The sequence below is a fragment of the Neopelma chrysocephalum genome, unplaced genomic scaffold (genome assembly GCF_003984885.1).
Source record: "Neopelma chrysocephalum unplaced genomic scaffold, ASM398488v2 Primary Assembly neopelma1_23, whole genome shotgun sequence".
Lineage (NCBI taxonomy): Eukaryota > Metazoa > Chordata > Aves > Passeriformes > Pipridae > Neopelma > Neopelma chrysocephalum.
Window position 1 is genome coordinate 25,667,848 of NW_020897691.1, and position 21,152 is coordinate 25,688,999.

Consider the following 21,152-nt stretch of genomic DNA (forward strand, 5'->3'; position numbering starts at 1 on the left):
ATTCTACAACAATGTAGGTGAAAGAAGACCAAAGTCGCTTAATTTCGACATCTGGGGCCGAAACAGTAAAGGTCTGTAAATACAGCACGCTTTGCAGCATTTACAAAGAGATGAAGCCTCTGTGTTAGTCTGTAAGCATATGTTAACAGTTCCTTTTCTTGATAATTTGTCATGTGCTCACATAGATGGAATACGAAGAGGAGGAAGCACAGCAGAAGGTGGTTGGTTTTTTTGTGGTTGCTTTTTTACAATTGAACTTGGCTGTAGCTGCCTGCCTTGTTAGCACCTTAAATTTTCCGTGGGTTCTGTCTGTATAGTGCCTTTTCACCTAACCATTTTATTTCCTTTTTTTTAACTATCTGATTATAAGGGTCCTTTTTTATTTATTTGCTGGTCTATTTTATGTTTCTTTTTTTTTTTTTTTGTATGTGGTTTAATTTCGCAGATCAATTCCTTGAGAGTAGACGGGGAAAATATTTATGTCAGACATAGCAATTTAATGTTGGAGGTTTGTATGTAATGCGAAAAATACTCTCCATTCTCACGGGCTGCCAGGCTGCATGGGATGGGAGGTCACTTGCAGGCTGTTATGGACACAGTGCATGAAGTGCATGGGGAAAACCAGCTTGGAAATGTTGCATGTTATCATTCTAGTTTCTGAGTTTAAATTAAAAAAAAATAAATCTAAAAAACCCCACAACAAAACCTCATCTCGAACCTTGAATGTATATTTGTATATATTTGCAAGGTGTCTTCAAGGTGGCAACTGGGAATAATAGCCCTATTTAGATAAAGCAAACACATGGATCCAATTCACAATTCTAAATGGATTTTTGTACATTGCTTCTCAGTGTATGCATCTTCTGTTGAGCAGGGTTTCTAGCTTTTGCCCGTTTAATCAACCTTCATCAATTACATTAGCTGAATAAAAGGAGTTAGTAAGGGTCAAGCATTGAAGTATAGAGAACTAGTTCTGGTTTTGACACTCATTGATTTTAGGAGCGTTGAGAAATGATGCAAGGATCAGATATTCAACAGTAATGTTTAAATATCCTCTGAAATCTTTGCTTTACTTCCATTTGAAAAACAAAAAATAATTTTTGCTTCCTGAAGGTTGGCTTTCACTGAAGATGCACAACAGCAAAGCGCTATGAACAGATTTTTATTATAAGAATTTTCACATAGACTGCTAATCTCAATTATTTAATCAGAGACTGTCTGTATTATAATTAGTATAATTTAACTTGTAGTTAATAACTTAAGCTAATAACTGAAGATGTTTTAGAGAATTCTACTACTGGCTTCATTCATCCAGATGGGGCTATAAATAATTCCCTTTGTCACAAAAACAGTCTCTTCAAAAGTCAGTGGTTTTGTTCAGTAAAATGGAGTTGTATGGATCGCAGTAACCCAACTAATGTTTTATGGCTTTTTGCAGCTTTTGATCACTATTGAAAATTTGCTTGTATATAACTTACTAAAGCACTGGAAGTGCGCATTGCATAACTGTGCTTTGATCAAGTCCAAGAAATGTGCCTTGTGTCAAGCCAAGACAGGTTTTAAAATAATGACATGATTGTTGTATAATAGAATGCCTTTGGCATAAGATTTTACTTCACTCAGGAACTACAGACTTTAGGAGGACATATCTAATGTCTCATTTGTTAGTCCAGGATGAAAAGTAGTCTTGTGAAAATACAAGCCTACTGAGCTGCCAGAAGGGGAGAGGTTCAAGTGTTCAAACTGCATGTGGGATTATTCACAGAATTAGGAAATAGATGTGCAGCACCAATCTCTTACTGGGGCTGAATATGCAAATGAAAAGAAATTAGAACTAATGAATTTGGGGGTTGGATTTTTTTATGACTTAATGTGAGGCGCCTTTGCATTGTGATCACTGATAATAAAAATCTCAACCAAGTTAAAGTAAAATTTCAGAATGATCTGCTAAATAATATGTAAAATCTTTGTACAAAATCCAGATTCATTACCTACATTATTTTTCTGATTACATTCTTTTGACAAAACTTCATTAATAATTGTCTGCAGTGATACTATTTAATTTTAATCTTCTGTCCTTTAATTCTTTACTGAAAATGGATTGGAGGCTTAAACTTGAATTTAACTACAGAATACTGAAAAAATCTTCCTGTGTTAGAGTGAGCATAAGCAACACAAGCTTTTCCCAAGACCTGGAATGCTGGAAGGAGGACACATTATGAAAGCAGGGTGAAATCTGCTCCCCCCACCAAAGCTCAGCCATTGCATTGAAAGGATAATGAATTTCCAAGAAAGCCAAGCAGATACATTTTCACCTGATTACCAGAGCAGTTATGTTTCTGCATATCTCCTGAACCTTACCTCTACTTTGTATCTGGTACAAAGTGAAAAACTAGCTTGTAATTATTTAATCCAAGGTGCTGCAGTTCAGCCTCAATGGGTCATCACAAATCTAATTTGGTATTCCTGCTGTGGTGCCTCCTTTGGCGTTGGCCTATGGAGGTGCAATTCAGAGAGATCATTTCTTTGGTATTGCCATGCACAGAAACTATTCCTACTTGTGTCTGTCTGCTGCCAGGTTCTTAAATGTGGAATTGGCAGATAACAGGTTTTAAGTCTTTAAATCTGATTCCTCCGGTAAGTTTAAGCCTACATGAGAGGCACAATGAGTAGTCCCTCTGAAGCTAAGCAGGTGTTAGGTGCTTGCATATTTGGCTGTGTAGTACTGTGTTCACAGAAGTAAGTATTTTTCATGGAGCTTGTAATATCAAGAAAGATGCATTTTTATGCTCCTTGGGTTCAACTATTTTTACAGCTACCTTCAGTTATGTTAGCTGTGCAGTATTCTGAAACATTTGCTTCTGTACTTGCAAATTTTAGATGAAAGCAAGCAGCTACTGGAAATTATTATTGTTTCAAAGGGCTAATAGTTTCATATTTTGGATGAAAGTAGCCCTCTGTTAAATAACCATACATGGCATTATTCTTCCTTTGCTTTAAAATATGGAAGAAACAAAACAAAAAATCTTGGTTCCTTATATCCTTAAATTTTTTATTTTAAGACACTCTCCCGAAGGTCACCTCTTCAGACACAAGGCACTTTCCTTGGTTTGGTTCCTTTTGTTTCCTTTTTTTTTTTTTCCAGTTAAGTTTGCTTTTGTTGTCGTGTTTTGTCCTACTTTGTTTTATGTTGCGGGTTGCTAGGACCTGGATAAGACCCAGGACGACTTACTGAAACACCAGGCTAGCATTAGTGAGCTCAAGCGCAATTTCATGGAATCCACACCTGAACCACGCCCAAATGAGTGGGAAAAGCGGCGTATCACACCTCTGTCCCTACAGACACAAGGGGTATGTCACTGCAGACACCTCTCCGCATGCATTCCCATGCAACCCTGTATGTAATACAGTAAATGCAGTTTGTCCTTTAGATTAACACTTTATTTGTCTGATGTAGTGTTTGTTTATACTAAGCATACATTAACTTTTTTACTACTTACTATTGGGCCTGACTTTAAATAGCGTGTGGAATTTTATTTTTCTACATGAACAACTGAATTAGAAGAAAATGGAAGCAATGGCAATATTTTCCGGTATATTAAGGACATCTTAAATTTCACTCTGATTTACACAGATTGATGGAAATAACTTTTCAGTGATAGAACTTTTCCCTCCTTTTTGTCTCTTTAACCCTTCATAGACAGCTTGTGCATAAATACACAAATAGTCTGTGTGTTGTTTCAGAAGGACCTTTACATGATCAGTTAATGTACAGTGTTGACTTCTGTAGGGCACATTTAATGTAGTTGTTAAAATTTACTGTCTTAATCCTCCAAAGTCTATAAAACAAGTGTATCTACTTCTTCTCTATACCTCCTTTCTGACTGAACATTGAAACAGCAGTATGGAAAACAGTTTTCTACAAATATCATCCTGAATGCTTGTGGCAAGAAAACTACCCAAATAAATTTCTCTTGCTGTTGTGAAACTTTTAGTTTTATTGGGTTATTTGCAACTTCTTTCATGGAGTAGCAGAGCAAATCAGTCTTCAAAAACAATCAGTTTATGTTGTATTGTTATTCTTTTCTATGAGCATGGTTCCCACCCTTCTCTCCTTAAATGTATTGTCCTATCTCCTTAAATTTTTAAGCATTCTTTTCAGTCCTCAGAGAGGTGTGCTTTCATTTAAGGAGGCTTGATGCTACCAAATTACTTTTGTTAATAGGACTTTATTTCAGTAAGCAATCTGAGCTGTGTGTATGTCCATACAGATAACAGTTACTGACTCTATGGATCACTTCTTTAATGGCTATTTTGTTAATTTACGGTCACTGCCAAGAAATTCCTCAAATTCCTGAGTAGTACCTTAATATTTCTATACATAGTGCTGTCTGCACAGGTACAGATGTTGGTCATATTTTCAAATATTCATGACACATTGGTTCATTTAATAGCTATATAGCTAAATATATTTTTGGTTAAAATAGATGTTTATGTAGAAGTGTAACTTAGTTTTTATTATGTGGATGTGTGTATTTTTGTGTTGATTTCTTTGTATTGAAGTTGAGGCCCCTTCCAAGTTACTTTATCTGTTTGGTTTTTTTTCCTCATCTAGTATGTTCTGTCTACTTTCAGATTATTTGGTTTTATATTATGTATAATGTATGTCTGTCTCATTGCTTGTTGATTTACACTGGTTTTATAAAATGAAACCTAAATAGAAAAAAGGGGACCACATTTTCCAAGTGAAAACGCTGCCTGGGAAGGAGAAACAATGGATTGCAATGCCATGGATTGGTGGAGCAAAACCAGAGGAAACCGATAAGGTGGCTGCCCTGAAACCTACTGCCTTTTCGCTGTATCTGCTGCGGGCTAGCTTGGGCGCTTCTTTCTTTTTCTTTTTTTTTCTTGATAGAAATAACTTTTTAAAGCCAGTACTGAAAGGATAATGTTGGGTTGTAAACCAGGATCTCTGTGTGTGTATCTGTATATATACACACATATGAATGCCAGCAACATTTTGCTTAAACATCTAACTAACTGTGAAGTTCTGAATTGCTACTATTTGAAAAGAAAAACAATTCTTCACTGGAAAATTACTGTATTTGATGTGACAAGGATGACAGCAAAATATGTATTTCCATTCTATATGGAAATAATTGCCTGCAGTTATTTGACACTTCACACAGGAACTTTTTGCTTTATGTGTTCACTGTCTAATCATTATTCAAATCAATAATGCTTTGCTTCAAAGGCAACCCGGTTCTGAGTATCTCCACACTTCTGTACCTCTCTTTTCATCCAGGAGAAGAGGGAGGTTTTGTCCTGATAAGCTGGTTTAACATCTGTGCCATGAAAAGCGCTATATAACCAGTGGGACTAGTAGCAGTGTGATTGTGATGATGAGTAGCAATTGTGATGTTGCTTTTTTACATCACTTTTGGTCTGTTAGGTTAATGTGAAGTTGTCAGTCCTATTTCAGTAACACATAAAAATATGATGATTGGGAAACTGTATTTCCATCCTGAATTATTTGATGATGGATGCAAAGAAGTCTGTGTTCAAGTCTTTTGTCACCCCCAATTTATAAACTTGCTGGTATTAGTAGACTTAGTCATACCTCTGGACTTTATGTATTCTCACTTGTCCTTTAGGGTAGTTGGACAATAGACAAGAATAAAGCAGGGATACCACTGCTAATATTCTTTCTTTTCATCCTTCTTTTGCTCCAGTAAAAATACTTGTAAACAAGTAATTTTCTGTGTATGAGAAATGTTGCTTTGGGTACACCTCTTTTGTGCCACTATTCTTCTATGTCACCGTACTCTCAAAAGCGCACAGCATCTGTGACTTAATTAAACAAAAATCATGCCACATTGAGATGTATGTCACAAATAAATACGTTAAATGTTTTTCTTTTATGGATACCCACAATATTTTTTTCTTTAATCCATCTTCTGCAGCTTGTAAATAGTATTTCATGTCAGAGTGTATGACTGTGTACCAGAAGGAATTTGCCAGGAATTTAAACATCTTCGCAGGCTGATACAAAATTGATGAAAAGTGCCAATTCTATCTATACATTTGATCATTTTTACTAAATGCCTCTCAGGGAACAGGTGTTACATTATCAAACAAATTGTGTGACTAGGGTTTTCCTTTTAAAAGACTGGAAGACCCAAAAATTTGAAGGTGATAAAATTCAAAGAAATGGGCGGTATGTATCTCTTTAATTGTATATCTATAAGAGGTGAGAGTGAGAAAGAGAAGCACATGGTCTGACCACATACCAGATAAAGATTTCAGTTTTCCCCTGCTTTTTTTTTTTTTTTTTTTTTTTTTAAATTGCTTTGAGCGGTCAGAAAAGAAGGTACCAGAGCATGGTATAAAGGAGGATCATGAATATTTTTGCCTTTTGGTGTAATATGTTAATAGATGAACGTTTACTGGGGGTAGTAAACTAGGGAAAGAAAGTGGGGGTGAGGAATGCATTGCCCTGATGGATATTCAGTGTTTCATGAAGGCTGATTTAATAACTTTTCAGATAAACTTTAAATTTTGTTGTAGGGGAAAACAATATAGGGGTTCTTTCTCTTTTCCTTCTCTATTCTTCTGCATGCCATATGTGTTGCAGGATATGCATAGTAGCATGGTGTATGTTCTGTTAGTCCTGATTCTATATCGCTACTCCCACAATGAATCCACACAGGCTGCAGTTGTCTGCTTGGCACCTTGGCTTTCCTCTGGCATTTGCTTCTGCCATGATTCTCTGTAGTGCCCTTTTCTAAGACTGCAGTGTCTCTTACAGAATGTTGTCAAAATGTGTGTTATGTCCCTGTTCAGTATTTGTACATTGTTGGCCTTTTATTTTAACCTCTTTTACTTCTAACTTCTTATGAGAGCTTGTGGAAAGAAATCTGGAATAAAGAATTTTAGCCTTTTCAGAGGGCTTGTACCCACATGAATTTTTAATGTTTGCTTACCCATACAGATTTATAGTCCCACAGAAAATAGACCAGACTATGAACATAACTTATGCTTTAAAGCAATTATAGACTTTTATGTATGTTTAAATAAAACTGGTTTTCCCAGTAAAATGGGAAAGGCTTTTTGAAAACAGATTTTTAATAGACACGAATTTGCTTAGGTTATTTAAGCATTTTGAAAAGCCTATATGTAACATTTATTATAAATAAATAAGAAGTATTTTAACATTTCAGCATTGTGGGTATGTATGCCAAGCAAACGTGTCTGACAGCTCTGGGCTCTGTGCCAGTTGGGCATTAGGTGGTGTCAAAAATGGATTTTTAAAGGGGGACAAACCCCCAACAGCAAATACGGAGTTACCACCTAAGTAAACTGCCCTGTTTGGGAAATCGGTGTGAACGTCGATGTTTTCAATTCCCGTAGTGTGTTGTGCATGGTGGAGGCACGGCTGTGCTGTGTGTCGTCCCCCCCCCCGTTGTCCTCGTCTCACCCCGGGGCAGCCCGTGCCCCGCTGCTCCTGCCGAGCCCTTCCTTGCCTTTGTCAGGTCTCTCTCTCTCCAGACCTTTCCTTTGTAGGTGGCTGCCGCTCCGCTCGTCGCTGTCTAATTCTTTCCTTTCCCTTCTCTGACCCGTCTAGAGCCTAGAAGAGGAGATAACCTCCATTTTGTTTAGTAAAGAGGGCTTTGGCGCCACCACCAGAGGGCCCTTCGCCGCCGCCAGCCCGGGGCCAGCAGAGGGCGCTGCGGGGGAACAGACCGGCGCCAGCGCCGCGGCCGCGCCGCCGCCCCAGGTGCTTGGGCGTGGGGTCAGGATCCGCTCCGCTCCCGGGGCACAGAGCCCCCGCCCTCCTGGGCCGGGATGGGGCTGCGGTTGTGTGTCCGAGCCAGTGAGCTGCCTGCTGGCGTTAGAGCGGAGAGAGATCCAGCTAGAGAGCAAAATTCTGAATCTGCAACGCTCCAGCAGTAGGAGGGAGTCGGTGCTCGTTTAAGCTTACCCTCCCTAGGTGCTTTCCTTGGTAAACAGCAATAAAAGCTAGGATTAAGTCACAGATGATGTGTGATTTTTGTGTTCTTATAATTTGAACTCTTAATTTTGCTGCAAACTGTTCACTAAAAATACATTAGATTAAAAAACCCCTACCCTACCTCCCTAATGTTATCATTTACAGTGGGTTCTCTGCGATATCCATCACAGATCATTTTGTTACAGAACAAATACTAATATAACTGCTTTAGTATCATCATTTTGCCTCCAAACTGAATTCTAATGGGATCTTCTTGGTAGTCATGTATTGCTGTTCTCACAGCTTGCCTCCCTAAACAGTCTTCCTCTTATCTATTAAGTTTCATAAAGTAACAGACCAAAGATGAAAAACTATTAAAACCATATAATAATGTATTCCTTATTTTTTTTAAATTATCATAAACTGCTAGTAGAATGTTAACTTATTTTTTCTTTTTACTTTCCTTTAACATTATTTGTTCTTAATTCCTGATTTAACTGAGTGAAGTAACTGCCTTGGTAGCATCACAGGCCAATGCATTCATGCTTTTTATTTTCAGGCTTTCATAATTCAATTCTTATGCCAATTAATAATATCCACAATTCTTACCTACTTTTGATTAAATATTTTAAAGAAGTGTAAGGAAATGAGCATAGTTCTATGTGAATGTTGCAGTGAATACGCAGTATCTGTCTAGTATCGTGTATATACATTCTTAAAAGCTTGCTTGGAGGATGTTGCGCTGTTGGAAAGGGTTATGCATTGATTTTTGTCCTCTGATTGCTTTTTGTTCCACAGAGACATGCTTCCAGAGCAGAAGGGCCTTGTACTGGAGTCAGCGATGCTGATAAGGTTCTACAGATTTTTTTCCATGACTAAATTTGGCTCTTAACTCTTCCAATCCATCTTCATTCTTCCCTTCCTTCCTTTTTCAGTTAACCATCACAATCATCTTTTGTCTTCTACATGACATGAACCAACCATCAGCTAATTTTGTTTATTTCATTTTTATTTATTCATATACTCTACTTTTGTTTTTTTTTCCCCTCATCCATGTTTTTTTGTGCAGAGTTCACATGAGACTCTGGACATAGTGGAGGAGAAGAAGCAGGCAGAGTTTGGGATAGAAGAAACAGTAGTCGTAGACGAAACCAACAAAGGGAAAATGCAAGTTGCCACTGATGCTGGGGAAACATGTAAGGTGGAGCATCTGTCAAAAAAGGACTCGTCATCATTTCCATCAGATAGTAGCAGCAGCAGCAGTAGTAGTGAGAGTGAGGATGAAGAGGTGGGAGAATACCAGCCACATCATAGGGCGATTGAGGAAGTCATCAGGGAAGAACAGGAAGAAGAGGAAGACATGAAAAGGAAAGAACATGAAGAAAAAATACAACATGTGGAAGCTACACCAGAAGGCAGTAAACTAAATGTACCAGTTGAGCACACACAAGTTACACCTGAAGATTTGGTCCAGAAAAATACAGTTACCGTAGCTACAGAAGAGAAGAAATTGTCAGAGCAAATTAAGCAAGATTTAGGTCAAGAAAAAGAGGAGGAACAGCTCAAACTCAATGGAGATGTGTCTCATGTTGACATTGATGTTGCACCACAAGTAATTTGTTGTTCTGAGGTAAATGGTAGAACAGTATGACAACTAGATTAAGCGGAGGTGTATCTTGGGGTGAAAAATATACCTGCCTTTCTTCTTCTCCTATTCCTCCACATCTTCTGGCATCCAACAAGATTCAGATCATTTGGAAGGGGAAACCACTGTTGAGCAGTGAAATTCTGTCTCCTTCAGTTATGGTTTCTGACTTTTTGCTAGAACTGAGTGAGAATCACCAGTAAGGCAAACCTTCCGAAGACTGATATCTCTTTTTTTTATCTCCTCCTTATTTTATATGCACTTACATAATGTATATGTATTATTTACATGTTTCAAATGTTTTAAGTCTTGTCTTCTCTATTTGTCAATTGTTTTTGACAAGTCCATGACAGGTAATTGTGATTGGAAAGCTATTGAAATTAGCAATTGAAATTAGAAAACACTCGTCACAAATTTTTGTTCCTTCTTCGCCCCCCTCCATTACTCACTGCTTTTCTTGCCTTTTTCTTTTTTCTCCTTCTATATTATGGATTTATAGGCTAGAATACGTATGGCTAGAAATTGCATAGGTGAGAGCACTGCACTGTTAAGTGGTGAGGCATATATCACAATGTTTCTGTGAAGTCTTCTAGTGCTGTAGATTTTAAGGAAGAATGCATGGATTCTAAAGTTCATTACTGGGCAAACTTTATAAAGAAGCAGAAATGGAAAAAATTAAATGCAGAGATGTATGTCTTTGTAAAGTTGTCATGATCTCTTGAGTTTTTCAGCAATTAGATTATTTTTTTGGTAGTTATCTACCTGCTTGTTCTTGTAACGGTGGCAAATTTTTTTCATTACTTTTAAATCCAAACAACTTCTTTGCATACACAGCTGTTATGATTAATGATGTGAAAGAATTAGTTTATTAGACCTTTAAAATTTGCAGGCACCCAAGCTTCCTAATAGCACAGATAGTTTAGGGAAAGGGGAGAAGAGCTGCTGTGTGTGCAAGTATGTAGAGGGAAAGAAAGAGGGGTTTTTGTTTTTTTTCCTGGGATTTCACCCCATGTGTATCCAAAATCAATAGGAGATAGCAGCTGATGCATCTAGAAAAATATCAAACGGCTTTAGTTCATAAAAGTATTTAAAATCTGCTCCAATAAGTCATGAGTTCACTAGCTTAGAGACCCTGGGTTAATTGCTTTCTTTGTGATGTTGCAGAAAACACCACTAGCTAACTCTAAATGGCTTTGTCAAAAGAAGTCGTTTACTTAGAGAATTCTTGCATTGAATGTAGACTGCTTAAAATCCAGTTGTCAAAGGTGTTTTTCAGTTCCAGAAGTAGTACATATTATAAAGTTAAACTTTTATGTAATTTCCTTGGAATTTCTAGTCTTGATTTTCAGACTAAAGAATGATAAGTATTTTCCCAGATTCATTCTAATATGAAGTTTATCAATCTGAGCTAGCTATTAATTTCTTTATGCAAACTAAGATTTTTTTTTCCTAGTGATGGCTTTTACACATTTGTTGTACATGTGTTGCAGCTTTGTTTTAGCAGTTGCCCTCTGTGATATGTACTGTTGCCTGAAATACTGAACTTTGGCAAGGTTATTAGGACATTAAATTTTCTTACGGTGTTACGTAGAGAGATGTTATGTAGAGGGCTGATGTATTAATCTTCATTTCGTTTTGTTTATTGCATGCTTTTTGATTGGGAAGCCAGCCAAATATTTATCTTACTGTTACGATTTTCTTGAGCTTTAGGTTGTGTTTTCTTGGTCCACTTTACAAACTTCTTCTGTCTTTTGAATTGATTGATTATTTCTTGCATCACAGCCTCCAGTAGTGAAAACAGAGATGGTAACCATTTCAGATGCCACGCAGAGAACTGAAATCTCCACTAAAGAAATTCCAATTGTGCAAACAGAAACTAAAACTATCACATATGAATCTTCACAGGTATGCTGATTGGCATGTTATATTGTTTGCAAACTTATTTTTATTCCAGTTATGTAGATAAAAATAGATAATGTCCAAAAATGCTTTTCAAAAGCACATACTTTTTTGCTAGCAGATAAGATTATACTTTGGCTACGAATTAGGCAAGTAGACAAAGCAGTATTACTTCAGAAGTTCAAATTGTTTTTTTCTAAATAAAGATTTAGTTGCTGTCTGCAAATATGTAACTCATTTTTAGTCTTGGAAACTTGATTAAAATATCTCATTGCTCCTGAAAGGAACACATAACTGTGATCATGAAGTTTCCACAGGAATGAGCCATAACAATAGTCTTACATGATTTTGTAAACTTGGATGGTTTCTCTTTAGATTTCAGTTCTAACAGAACTAAAGAATGTGTAAACTAGCCTTTTCTCTTGTGAAAGCAAAATTTTTAAATGCCAAAATACAACAATACCTTTTTTTTTTTTTATTACAGCTTGACGGCAGCGCTGGTGGCGATGCCGGCGTGCTGGTGAGTGCACAGACAATTACGTCAGAGTCCGTTTCTACTACCACAACTACACACATCACAAAGGTAAAATATTTTTAATGCCTTTCTTAACTAAAAGAGTCATCAAACCCTCAAAACACAGTCTTGCATGAAGTTTCTCATATATCCGCTAATTCATTGAAGAAAAGTGACTTAAAATGGAACGGATTCATTCCAGGCATGTGTGAGAGTTAATCTTTCTGTACACAGATTTTTGAACAGAGAAGCCTTATTAAGAAGCAGGAATATCTGGGAACAGGACAGGGAAAGGGGGAGAAGTATCATTAGTGGTTTTTTAGTATTTCATGTAGGTCTTTTTTCAGTGTTTGACAAATGAGTATGTAACTAAATTTCAGGACTGATATCCTACAGGATCTTTACTAATGTAACTGGTTTGTCTGAGGTTTGCAGGAGCCTTGCTAATGGCATCAGTTAGAAGGAAGAACTGAAACAATGTTTTCTCAGCCTTTGCATTGATGATCCTTGTGCTGCTAGGTTTAGATCTTATTTAAAAACAGATCATTCCATTAGATTACTTTGCAAGGATATTTGGGTGCTGAATTATTTACTCTGCATTCCATGCTTGAAAAGGAAGGGAAAACTCAAGTGTTAACAGGATATCACATCTGTTTCAGTCTCATATACCGTTTCATACCAGAATATGTTAGAACCACCAAAGTGTGGTGATGATTATTGTTAATTTATGTAAATATTTGTCAAATTTTAGGCATGCTGTGGTGGGTTGACCTTGGCTGGATGCCAGGTTCCCACCCAGCTGCTCTATCACTCTCCTTCCCAGAGGGATGGGGAGAGAATAAGGTGGGGAAAAAAGAAAACAACTCCTGGGTTGAGATAAGACAGTTTATTTAAAGCAAAAAGCAAAGCAAAGCTTGCACATGCTGAAGCGAAAGATAGCAGGTTTTATTGTCTACTTCCCATGAGCAGCGATGGTCGGCCACTCCCGAGAAGCAGGCCTTCGGTACACGTGACGCTTTCTCAGTTGGCCGCCATTGGAGACAATGAATGCCCACCCTCCTGCTCTGTGCCTTAGCTTTTATATCTGAGCTGACGTCATATGGTCTGGAATATCCCTTTGGTCAGTTTGGGTCAGCTGACCCACTTGAGTCCCCTCCCAGGATCTTGCCCTCGACTGAGGAAGGAATGTCACAGTGCTGATGCTGTGCTCAGCAGTAGCCAAAACACCAATGTGTTATCAACACCCTTCTAGCTGCCAATGCAAAGCACAGCATTGCAAGGGCTACTGTGGGGAAATGAACTCCAGCTCAGCCAGACCCAATGCACATGCCTAACCAACACTGTTTTGAACTTGTCTTTGAACTCATAACATCTTTTTCCAAGAAAATTACAGGAAGCATTGTTTAAGGTAAAGAAAAGGGAAGAGGGAAACAAAGTGTGAATTTAGGATTTCTGTCCCTCCCCCAAAACGCAGAAGTTTCACAACATGGCAGAGTCGAACAGTAATTCACTGCTCACTGGATGTCTAAGGATTGAAAGTTGTATTCACAAAATTACTGTGGAAAGATAATGCTGGAAAGAGAATCACGTGAAATAAGGAATCTCAGAATTGAAAATGCATATGCTTTGCTATACAGACAAGTTAACAGGTCCTTTTCAGTCTCCTGCTCCCTTTTGGAATCGTTAAACCACCACCTTTTTAGGAAAAAGTCTTCGGTAAGTTTAACCACAGTTTTGAGGGGAAGTGTATATTTACTCGTCAAGTTCAAATGTCAAATAATCCTGCTTTTTGGAAGGAACCATTAAAGAAAATAGTTTCAGTCTTGTCTTCTACTAAAAAAATTACTGGGATTACCATGATGCAACAGATCCCTATCTGTTTTAAATTGATGATATGTGGTCGGTAACAAGATTTTGAATTTTCTAAACTAAGTTTCTGTTTTACATCCCAAACTGTTCATTATTGATAAAGGGACCTGGTAAAATAATTTCAGTATTCTAATGGTGTTTTTAACAGAGTGATCTTGGATCTTGTCTAGTATGGTGAGAATATTTAAGTAGTAGTTTATTCTTTCCTCATATACAGGCTGATTAAAAAGAAAGGCAAACAATGTTATTTCTGTGAGAATTTTTTTATAAGCTGATCAATAGAGTAAGAAATTAAGAAACAAAGCACAAAATTATTCAGCAATGTGAAATTGGTTGAAAATATCTCACAAAGATCCATGAATGGCAGAATTGAAAAACAGATCATCTTTGTATTTAAGGGCATAGGATTATGACTGTGGAAAAGCCCATGATGGGTGAGTTGAAGTAAAAGAGAAGACTGCTTAAATTTCCATGTTGCCAGATTTATATGGTGGAAGAAATTGGAATTACAGTTTGTCAAACATGAGCTCCAATAACAGAAGTAATTCTTTACTGTTTGATTTTTCCCAAGTTTAGCAATTGCTAGAATGTTACTAGCTGTGTAACTGAAAAAGGAAAGGATGATTTAGCACTGAGAACATTTATTACTAATTGCAACTCAGACACAGAAATTTATTTGCTTCAGTGCAGCAGAAAGGAGTGCTTCATGGAAGTACAGAATAATTACAAGGATTTTTTTTTTCTGCCATCTGTAGATGGTAAAAGGTGGAGTATCAGAAACAAGAATTGAGAAGCGAATAGTCATTACTGGAGATGCAGATATTGACCATGATGAGGTGAGTATGTAAAGTGTTAACACTTAAAATGTGTTTTTTGTAGTCCAGTGAGATCTAGATGATATTTCAGAAACCTGAAATGAGGGAAAGTTAGAGAAGTTGAATAAGAGGATATATAAAGACCCTAAGACTATTAATTGTGCCAGAGTTATTAAGCAGTCATGTTTTGTGAATAAGGAGCCTTTTGAATATAAGTGAAAAGAAAAAACAGCATTTATAAATTTGTGTCACAGATCATGTGAATGGAGTTTTACTATTTTTAAATGATTGGGGTTTTTTTGGAAGAGACCCAGTTTATTTAATGAAGCTTTTGCCATTGGGAGGAAGAGCATTACTGAAATAATCTTATTTTGATACGTTAATCTGGATAGATGGGAGTCTTTACTGCATTGTGTCAGCAACATCTGAATGCAGTGCTCATTTTGACTGAAAGCTTTGGAATACATTAAAGCATAAACTGCTTGAATTTAAAAATTAGTTTTTGACCTATATTTGTAGAAATATGTGTAACAAAAGTGATTGTTGATCTGCTGGAATCTTATTTAAATATCTTTCATCTCCATCCGTAGTGAAGCAGTGTTTTACAATGTGTTAGAAACTAAGATGTTAAAATCACTTCTGCATGCCCAATTAATAAGGCTGAATTTAAGCAGTACGCAGGAAAATAATTGAGAAAATTCAATTATCTAGTTTTTGTAGTGATGATTACACAATTTTTGTTTCATCTAAGAAACTATGGTAACAGGCAATCAGCAGTTACTGGATAATACAAATGGAAAAGTCTACCTTCTGCATAAAGTTGCAGTGAATCCATTTCTAACTTTATGAAAGCTACACAAATCAATATAACAGGCTTTAATTTAACTTCTGTATTGTAATATACTGAGAGTTCTCAAGGAATTTATTTTCACGTTTTGATTTGCCTCCAGAAAGTGGCTCTTGACAAGTTGAATCTCTTCTTTAAACTCTTAATTAAATGACAGGACTACTTAGCATCAGGCATGGCTCTTGTTTGCCTTGACACACTCACTTCGGATGTCTGGAAAGGTCTCAAATACCTTTAGGATACCAGACAATTCTCTAAGCCCTTCTTTATTTTAAAATAACTGAGTAATGAAGTAAAAAAAAAAATATATATTAAAAAGGGAGTACAAGTTTAGGAATTTACACTTCTGAAAACTTATGACCAGATTTTCCAAAGCTACTCTGCCCTTCTCTGGATCCACATGAGTGTCCTTTTGGTGTTGTTGAGTTCCATGTTTCAAATATATTTGCAGGCCCTGGCACAGGCAATCAAAGAAGCCAAAGAACAGCACCCTGACATGTCTGTGACAAGAGTAGTGGTGCACAAAGAAACTGAAATTGCTGAGGAAGATGAAGAGTAAAATAAAAAATGTCCTCAAGCAAATACTTCAGGTAAGCTTATATATATAATTACCACAGGAAAATTTAACATCAGTTTTCTGTTGCATTCGTGTCTTTCAGCTGAAAAATATGGGGCATCTTTGAGATACGCTATTGCTAAAGGGTGAGTTGAAACAGGTCCTATTAGAAGACTGTTAGTGTAAGAATTTTTAAGTCCAATCTGACATAAATTTTAGTTGCAAATGTTCCTATATATGCCTCCCAGTCTTGTCACAGTACTCTCATGGCGTTTCCTACAATGTTGGAAATAAAAAAAAAAGAAAACCCAACAATACTGCCCTTTTTCATGTATTCAATAGAAAGATCAGAATGAACACTGAATAAATCTGCTGATGCACTTTTTATAGGCTATTGTCTTAAAGTTCAGTAACCATTTGGGAGTGTAAAGCTTCAAATGTCCTTTGTTTGTCACACTGTTGATATGAGACTCAAGCTTCAGTTTTTTTCAAACTTGATGGTTTTGTTAATTGTAGATTCAGATTCAAGAAAAAAGTTTTGTGTGGGATGGTTAAATATCAATGGGAGAGATTTAAAAAGCAATGGTTTAAGTCTTCATAGGGAGACTTCTGACTTGCTGACGAGCCTCTTTATTTAGCTAGAAGAGCAGAGGTGTTATTGGCACACCTCAAGAGAGATAATTGTTTTAGTAGAATTGCAAGCCTTTAATATGCACTGTGATCAATGTTAATGTAGGAGGAGACAAGGTAAAAGAAATACATTTTGTGTTTTTTAAGGAAATTAGGGTAGTCATGATTCTTATTTCCTCAGCTCGGTATTTTATACAGTGGTAGTTGTAGCCCTTGGACGAGACTTCTAGGTCCTGTGCAGGCATGCTTTCCCTTAGTATCAAACGAAGCTTTTTACCAAAGGAAACTAACTGTCAAAAATTTCAACCTGCAGCTTTAGCAGACTTCTAGACATCATGAGCACAGTCATGAAGTGCCAGGAATATATGAAAAATGAGGCACTGACTTGATTCCACATTTGATGTAACCTACTATAGAGGAGGATGTCTTTCACATAATCCTGATAATTCCTTATGTTGAAAAGTCTGCTTTATTCCTGTGCCTGAGTTTCCTAAGAGATAAAGATTTCACTGTCGAGTATCACTTCTGGGATCCAGAAGAGAAAAGATGCAAGCAGCAGTTTGAGAAGATATGAAGCGCATCTATTAAATGCTGTTCCATGGAAGATGACCATTATCAAGGAATTGGAGTCTTCCTGAACTAGTCTGATGCATATTTTCAGCTGAAAGACATAGACTAAAGCCTTAATTTATTTCGTCTATCTACAAGTGTCTCTTTTCTTAACATCCTGAGGTGCCTATGTGTGGCTGAGGAAAGGGAGAGGTAGTATACGTTGCCAGCTGTTGACACGTATATGATCCGTTAAGAGACTGCAAGTGGTGAGGTATTAGGGAGAGAATTTTTCTCATCTGCTGGCAGAATTGTTGGGTCTCATTACTACACATTTCATTTCTGGGAGTTTGTCCTGAATTCCTACTGTGTGCAGCACGGCATAGAGCAGCAATGTTGAATGCCATGGAGAAGCCTGTGAGGATAAGAGTAGGATGCCTGCTCTCTGCCTGTGGACAGAAAGTTTATCCACCTTCTCTGTCAAAAGTGGTTCCAGTTGCCTTTCCTGACCTCATACAGATTGTGCTAGAACTACAGTGTTTGTTTTGATCATGTTTAGACAGTATCTTCTGGCCAGTTTTCCTCTGAGTTTCTCAGAGTATAAATTTACATCATTTTCCAGGATGTAAATCACAGTGGAAGTAAGTTTGATCTGCCTGATTGATTTGGTCAGTTTATTGTGTTTGGAAAAGAAATGAATAATTTTTGTTCATAAATGTACAAACCAGGTAAATAACATGGATCAAGTTTGGAAGTGCTAGGTCAACACTCATTTGGATATTAATGTTATAGCATTAATACTCTTAAAAATTATTTTCACATTACATAACTGTAGAAACTGTGGAAATAACAAAGGACGTGGGGGTTACTTTTGAGAAAGGATTGGGAAGAGCACCGAAAATGAGGCAGCATTCAAAGAGTTCCTTCCATTGTCTGAGGGTGGGGTTTTTGCATTTTTTTGAAACATACATTGTGGAATTGTATTTGCAATGTATCGGAGTGTGTCAGATGTTCTTGTCTGAGTTTGCCAATTACTTTGCAGGCTCGTGGTCTGAAATGCTTGCGAGAGAATAAAAGAGAACATTTCTTCATACTGCTTTGGTATCTGAGACCTGGGGGCTTGTTTGACTGATGATGCCTTTAAGTTAAACATTAAGGAAAAGATTTAGTAGTCTAAACAAACAAAGGCCACCTGAAGCACCTTAAGTATCTGTCAAGAGCCTTTTGCTCTCCTGTTGCAGCAACTAAAGGGCAAGTGGGAATGCAGAAACAGCTCTAGAAATTGTGCTTAGGCAGTGGAGTCATGCCACAAATTTTGAATAGTTTTTTCTAAGGTGTTGAAAGCTCTGCCCTCGTGACTACAGCAATATTGTTTTTGTAGACTTGTTTTCTGTAATGAAAGTGAAAGATACTGCATTCTGATTCTGAGGTATTACTAAATAGAACAAGTACCTTTATTTCTTATTTATGTACTAAGTTGTGGATTAAAATTTTCAGTAAACTGTGGAAGAAGACACTATTAAAATAACATGAGAATTTTGGGGAGCAAAGATTAGTACTTGAAGAAAGAGTAGTACTGTTTGCCTCATGATTGAAGTGGGGTTTAGTCAATGCAACTTTTTTTTAATGAAATTACCTTCTACCCCCCCCCCAACCTCCTCTATAGAAAAAATTACTTCTTGACTCTGAAGTGGCATTCACATAGTATCTGTGACAAATGGTTATGTAACCTTCTACCTCATTTTCTTTTCCAGAAGTAAAAACGATACTGACCACGAAGGACTGTAATCATTCCAAGTCATCATTACTCTACCGAATCCACCAAGCCTAGCAACGATGACCAGATATTCACGACTTAAATGCCAATACCAAACTCCATTTTAACATCTTTGGTCTATATTCCCTTAGAATCTTTCTTGTTTACTTTTTATAACCAATTTTTAACAATCTTAGAAATTTTTTTTAAAGGAAGTTATAGAGGGTATGATCTTCTTTTGCACAAATACTTGTGTTTTTGAAATTGATTCTTAAGTATATGAAAGTGAACAAAAGAAGTCTGGAAAGCATTGTTCACTGGAGTAGGTGGTAATTGTGCAGGAAGGAGGATCTTTACTAATTTAGATATAGGGTTTTTTCAGATATTTCAAGTGAAATCTCTTACTGGAGTAATTTACAGATTTTTTTTCAGACTATTCTGGTAAATATAATGATATCACATAACTAAGTTTTTTATAAAAATACAACATTTGCTAAAATTTGAAAAAATATATTTCTTTGAAGAAATTTTATACTGGTATCTCTGTAACTCTTTCTGTTCTAAGGTTCTCCTCTCTGTGGAGCAGAGATGGTATGGCAGTTTATAGAGGAGAAGGAGTTGCAGACACATTTCTTCTGACTGAGCACTGTGTTCTTTTTGCACTTTGGTGCCAATGCTCAACTTCTTGCAGACTTTTTTGCTGTCTGCAGCATTCCAGATAAGGAAAGAAGGACGAACAAAATATCTTTCTCTTCTTCCAACAAGAGATGATCTAGGCAGCTTAAAACCGTAGTGCTTTTTTTCTTACTGTGTCCCAACTTCAGTACTTCCATTATTTGAATACATGTGTAGAATGCTCGCTTGCTATTAAACTCACTGTCTCCATGTTAGAACTGACATTTCTGTTACTGAGAAGGTATACATTTCACATGCTTCCTCTAATGGTTAGTGCAGGTTTTTAGGATACTGAGTAAAAGTGTAATATGGACTCCATTCATAAAGTAATAAGAGAGTACCATCAGTTGAGACTGCCATTGAGAAAACCTGTTAATTATATTGGGGTTTATTTTTAATTTGTTCTTGCAGGGGGGTTGTTTGTTTGGGTTTTTTTTGCTGTCCACTCTTGTGTATAGTTAAAATGCCAAATTAGATTTATAGCAGCTTGAAGTTGTATTAAGTGATATTTTGCTTTCTGTAATTCTGTTATAAAATAAAGTTGTTTATTCTCTGTATGACTTTTGGCACTCAGACATAAGCTTGGAGGATATTTAAAGTGAGCAGATTGCTTATAAGAACTGCAGTTCTAGAAGTCACAGAACCTTGAATAGCAGGGATTAGTGCAAGTGGTCTGCAGGGCTGTCGGGAGGGTGGCACAATTGCCTGGCTCCTAATACAGATACTAAAGTATCAGTGTTTTTAAGACATCTTTCCATAAACGTTCTGGTTTCTGTAGTTTAGAGAAGAAATCCTCAGATGCCAAAACAGAGGAGATTTGGACATTGAAGTACAAGTTAGCCTCAGTCTGCAAATGGTTTAGCTGAGTTGATTGGGTTAGGACATACTGTGGTCTTCAGATAACAAAACACATCTAAAGCTTCGCCCTACATTCTTTTTCTCTTCTGAGCAATGTATTTTTGGTGTTAATCTCAGTTTAGGTGGCTGCCATCTGTCAGCATGCTTGCATAACAGAAGTTCTTATTAGTTTTGACTTTGTATAATTTGGATAACATAAGACAACAGTAACAGATGTTGATTTCTATACGCATATGGGCGTTCTCAGTCACATCCCACATTACCCAGAAAAATAGCAGATAACAGGTTCACCTGCTTTTCTTCAAAACCTCAGATGTTCTGCCTTTCAAAAGGGGGAAGAGAAACCCATTTGGCCTAATAACATAAGAGCATTGCTGCAACACTGTAAGAGGGTTGTTGAGGAAGTGGCAAGTTTGGGATATTTAAGTGTAGGTAAAAATAGACACACATTTTGAGGGATGTCTTAGCAGATATTCCTACAAAAGGATGTAAGAAAAAGCTATATAAAATCTTTAAGGTATTTTTGATGTGGTGTAGTATTAGTTGTAG

General features: G+C 36.9%; 1 protein-coding gene across 23 annotated transcripts in view; it reads left to right on the top strand.

The window, feature by feature from the left end:
- The window catches only part of EPB41L2 (erythrocyte membrane protein band 4.1 like 2), a 141,436-nt gene extending 121,134 nt beyond the window's left edge, over positions 1 to 20,302 (top strand). For 11 of the 23 annotated variants that reach the window (XM_027691055.1, XM_027691063.1, XM_027691028.1 and 8 more), the window contains 11 exons: positions 446 to 508; positions 3,205 to 3,351; positions 4,722 to 4,826; positions 7,625 to 7,777; positions 8,789 to 8,842; positions 9,060 to 9,620; positions 11,418 to 11,540; positions 12,019 to 12,117; positions 14,673 to 14,753; positions 16,031 to 16,169; positions 19,069 to 20,302. In XM_027691055.1, the coding sequence (XP_027546856.1) occupies positions 446 to 508; positions 3,205 to 3,351; positions 4,722 to 4,826; positions 7,625 to 7,777; positions 8,789 to 8,842; positions 9,060 to 9,620; positions 11,418 to 11,540; positions 12,019 to 12,117; positions 14,673 to 14,753; positions 16,031 to 16,138 (1,494 nt within the window). In that variant the 3' untranslated portion in view covers positions 16,139 to 16,169; positions 19,069 to 20,302. The remainder of the gene's footprint in view (positions 1 to 445; positions 509 to 3,204; positions 3,352 to 4,721; positions 4,827 to 7,624; positions 7,778 to 8,788; positions 8,843 to 9,059; positions 9,621 to 11,417; positions 11,541 to 12,018; positions 12,118 to 14,672; positions 14,754 to 16,030; positions 16,170 to 19,068) is intronic. The other 12 variants (XM_027691165.1, XM_027691108.1, XM_027691101.1 and 9 more) reach the window with 12 other exon arrangements.
- The last annotated feature ends 850 nt before the right edge of the window (positions 20,303 to 21,152 follow it).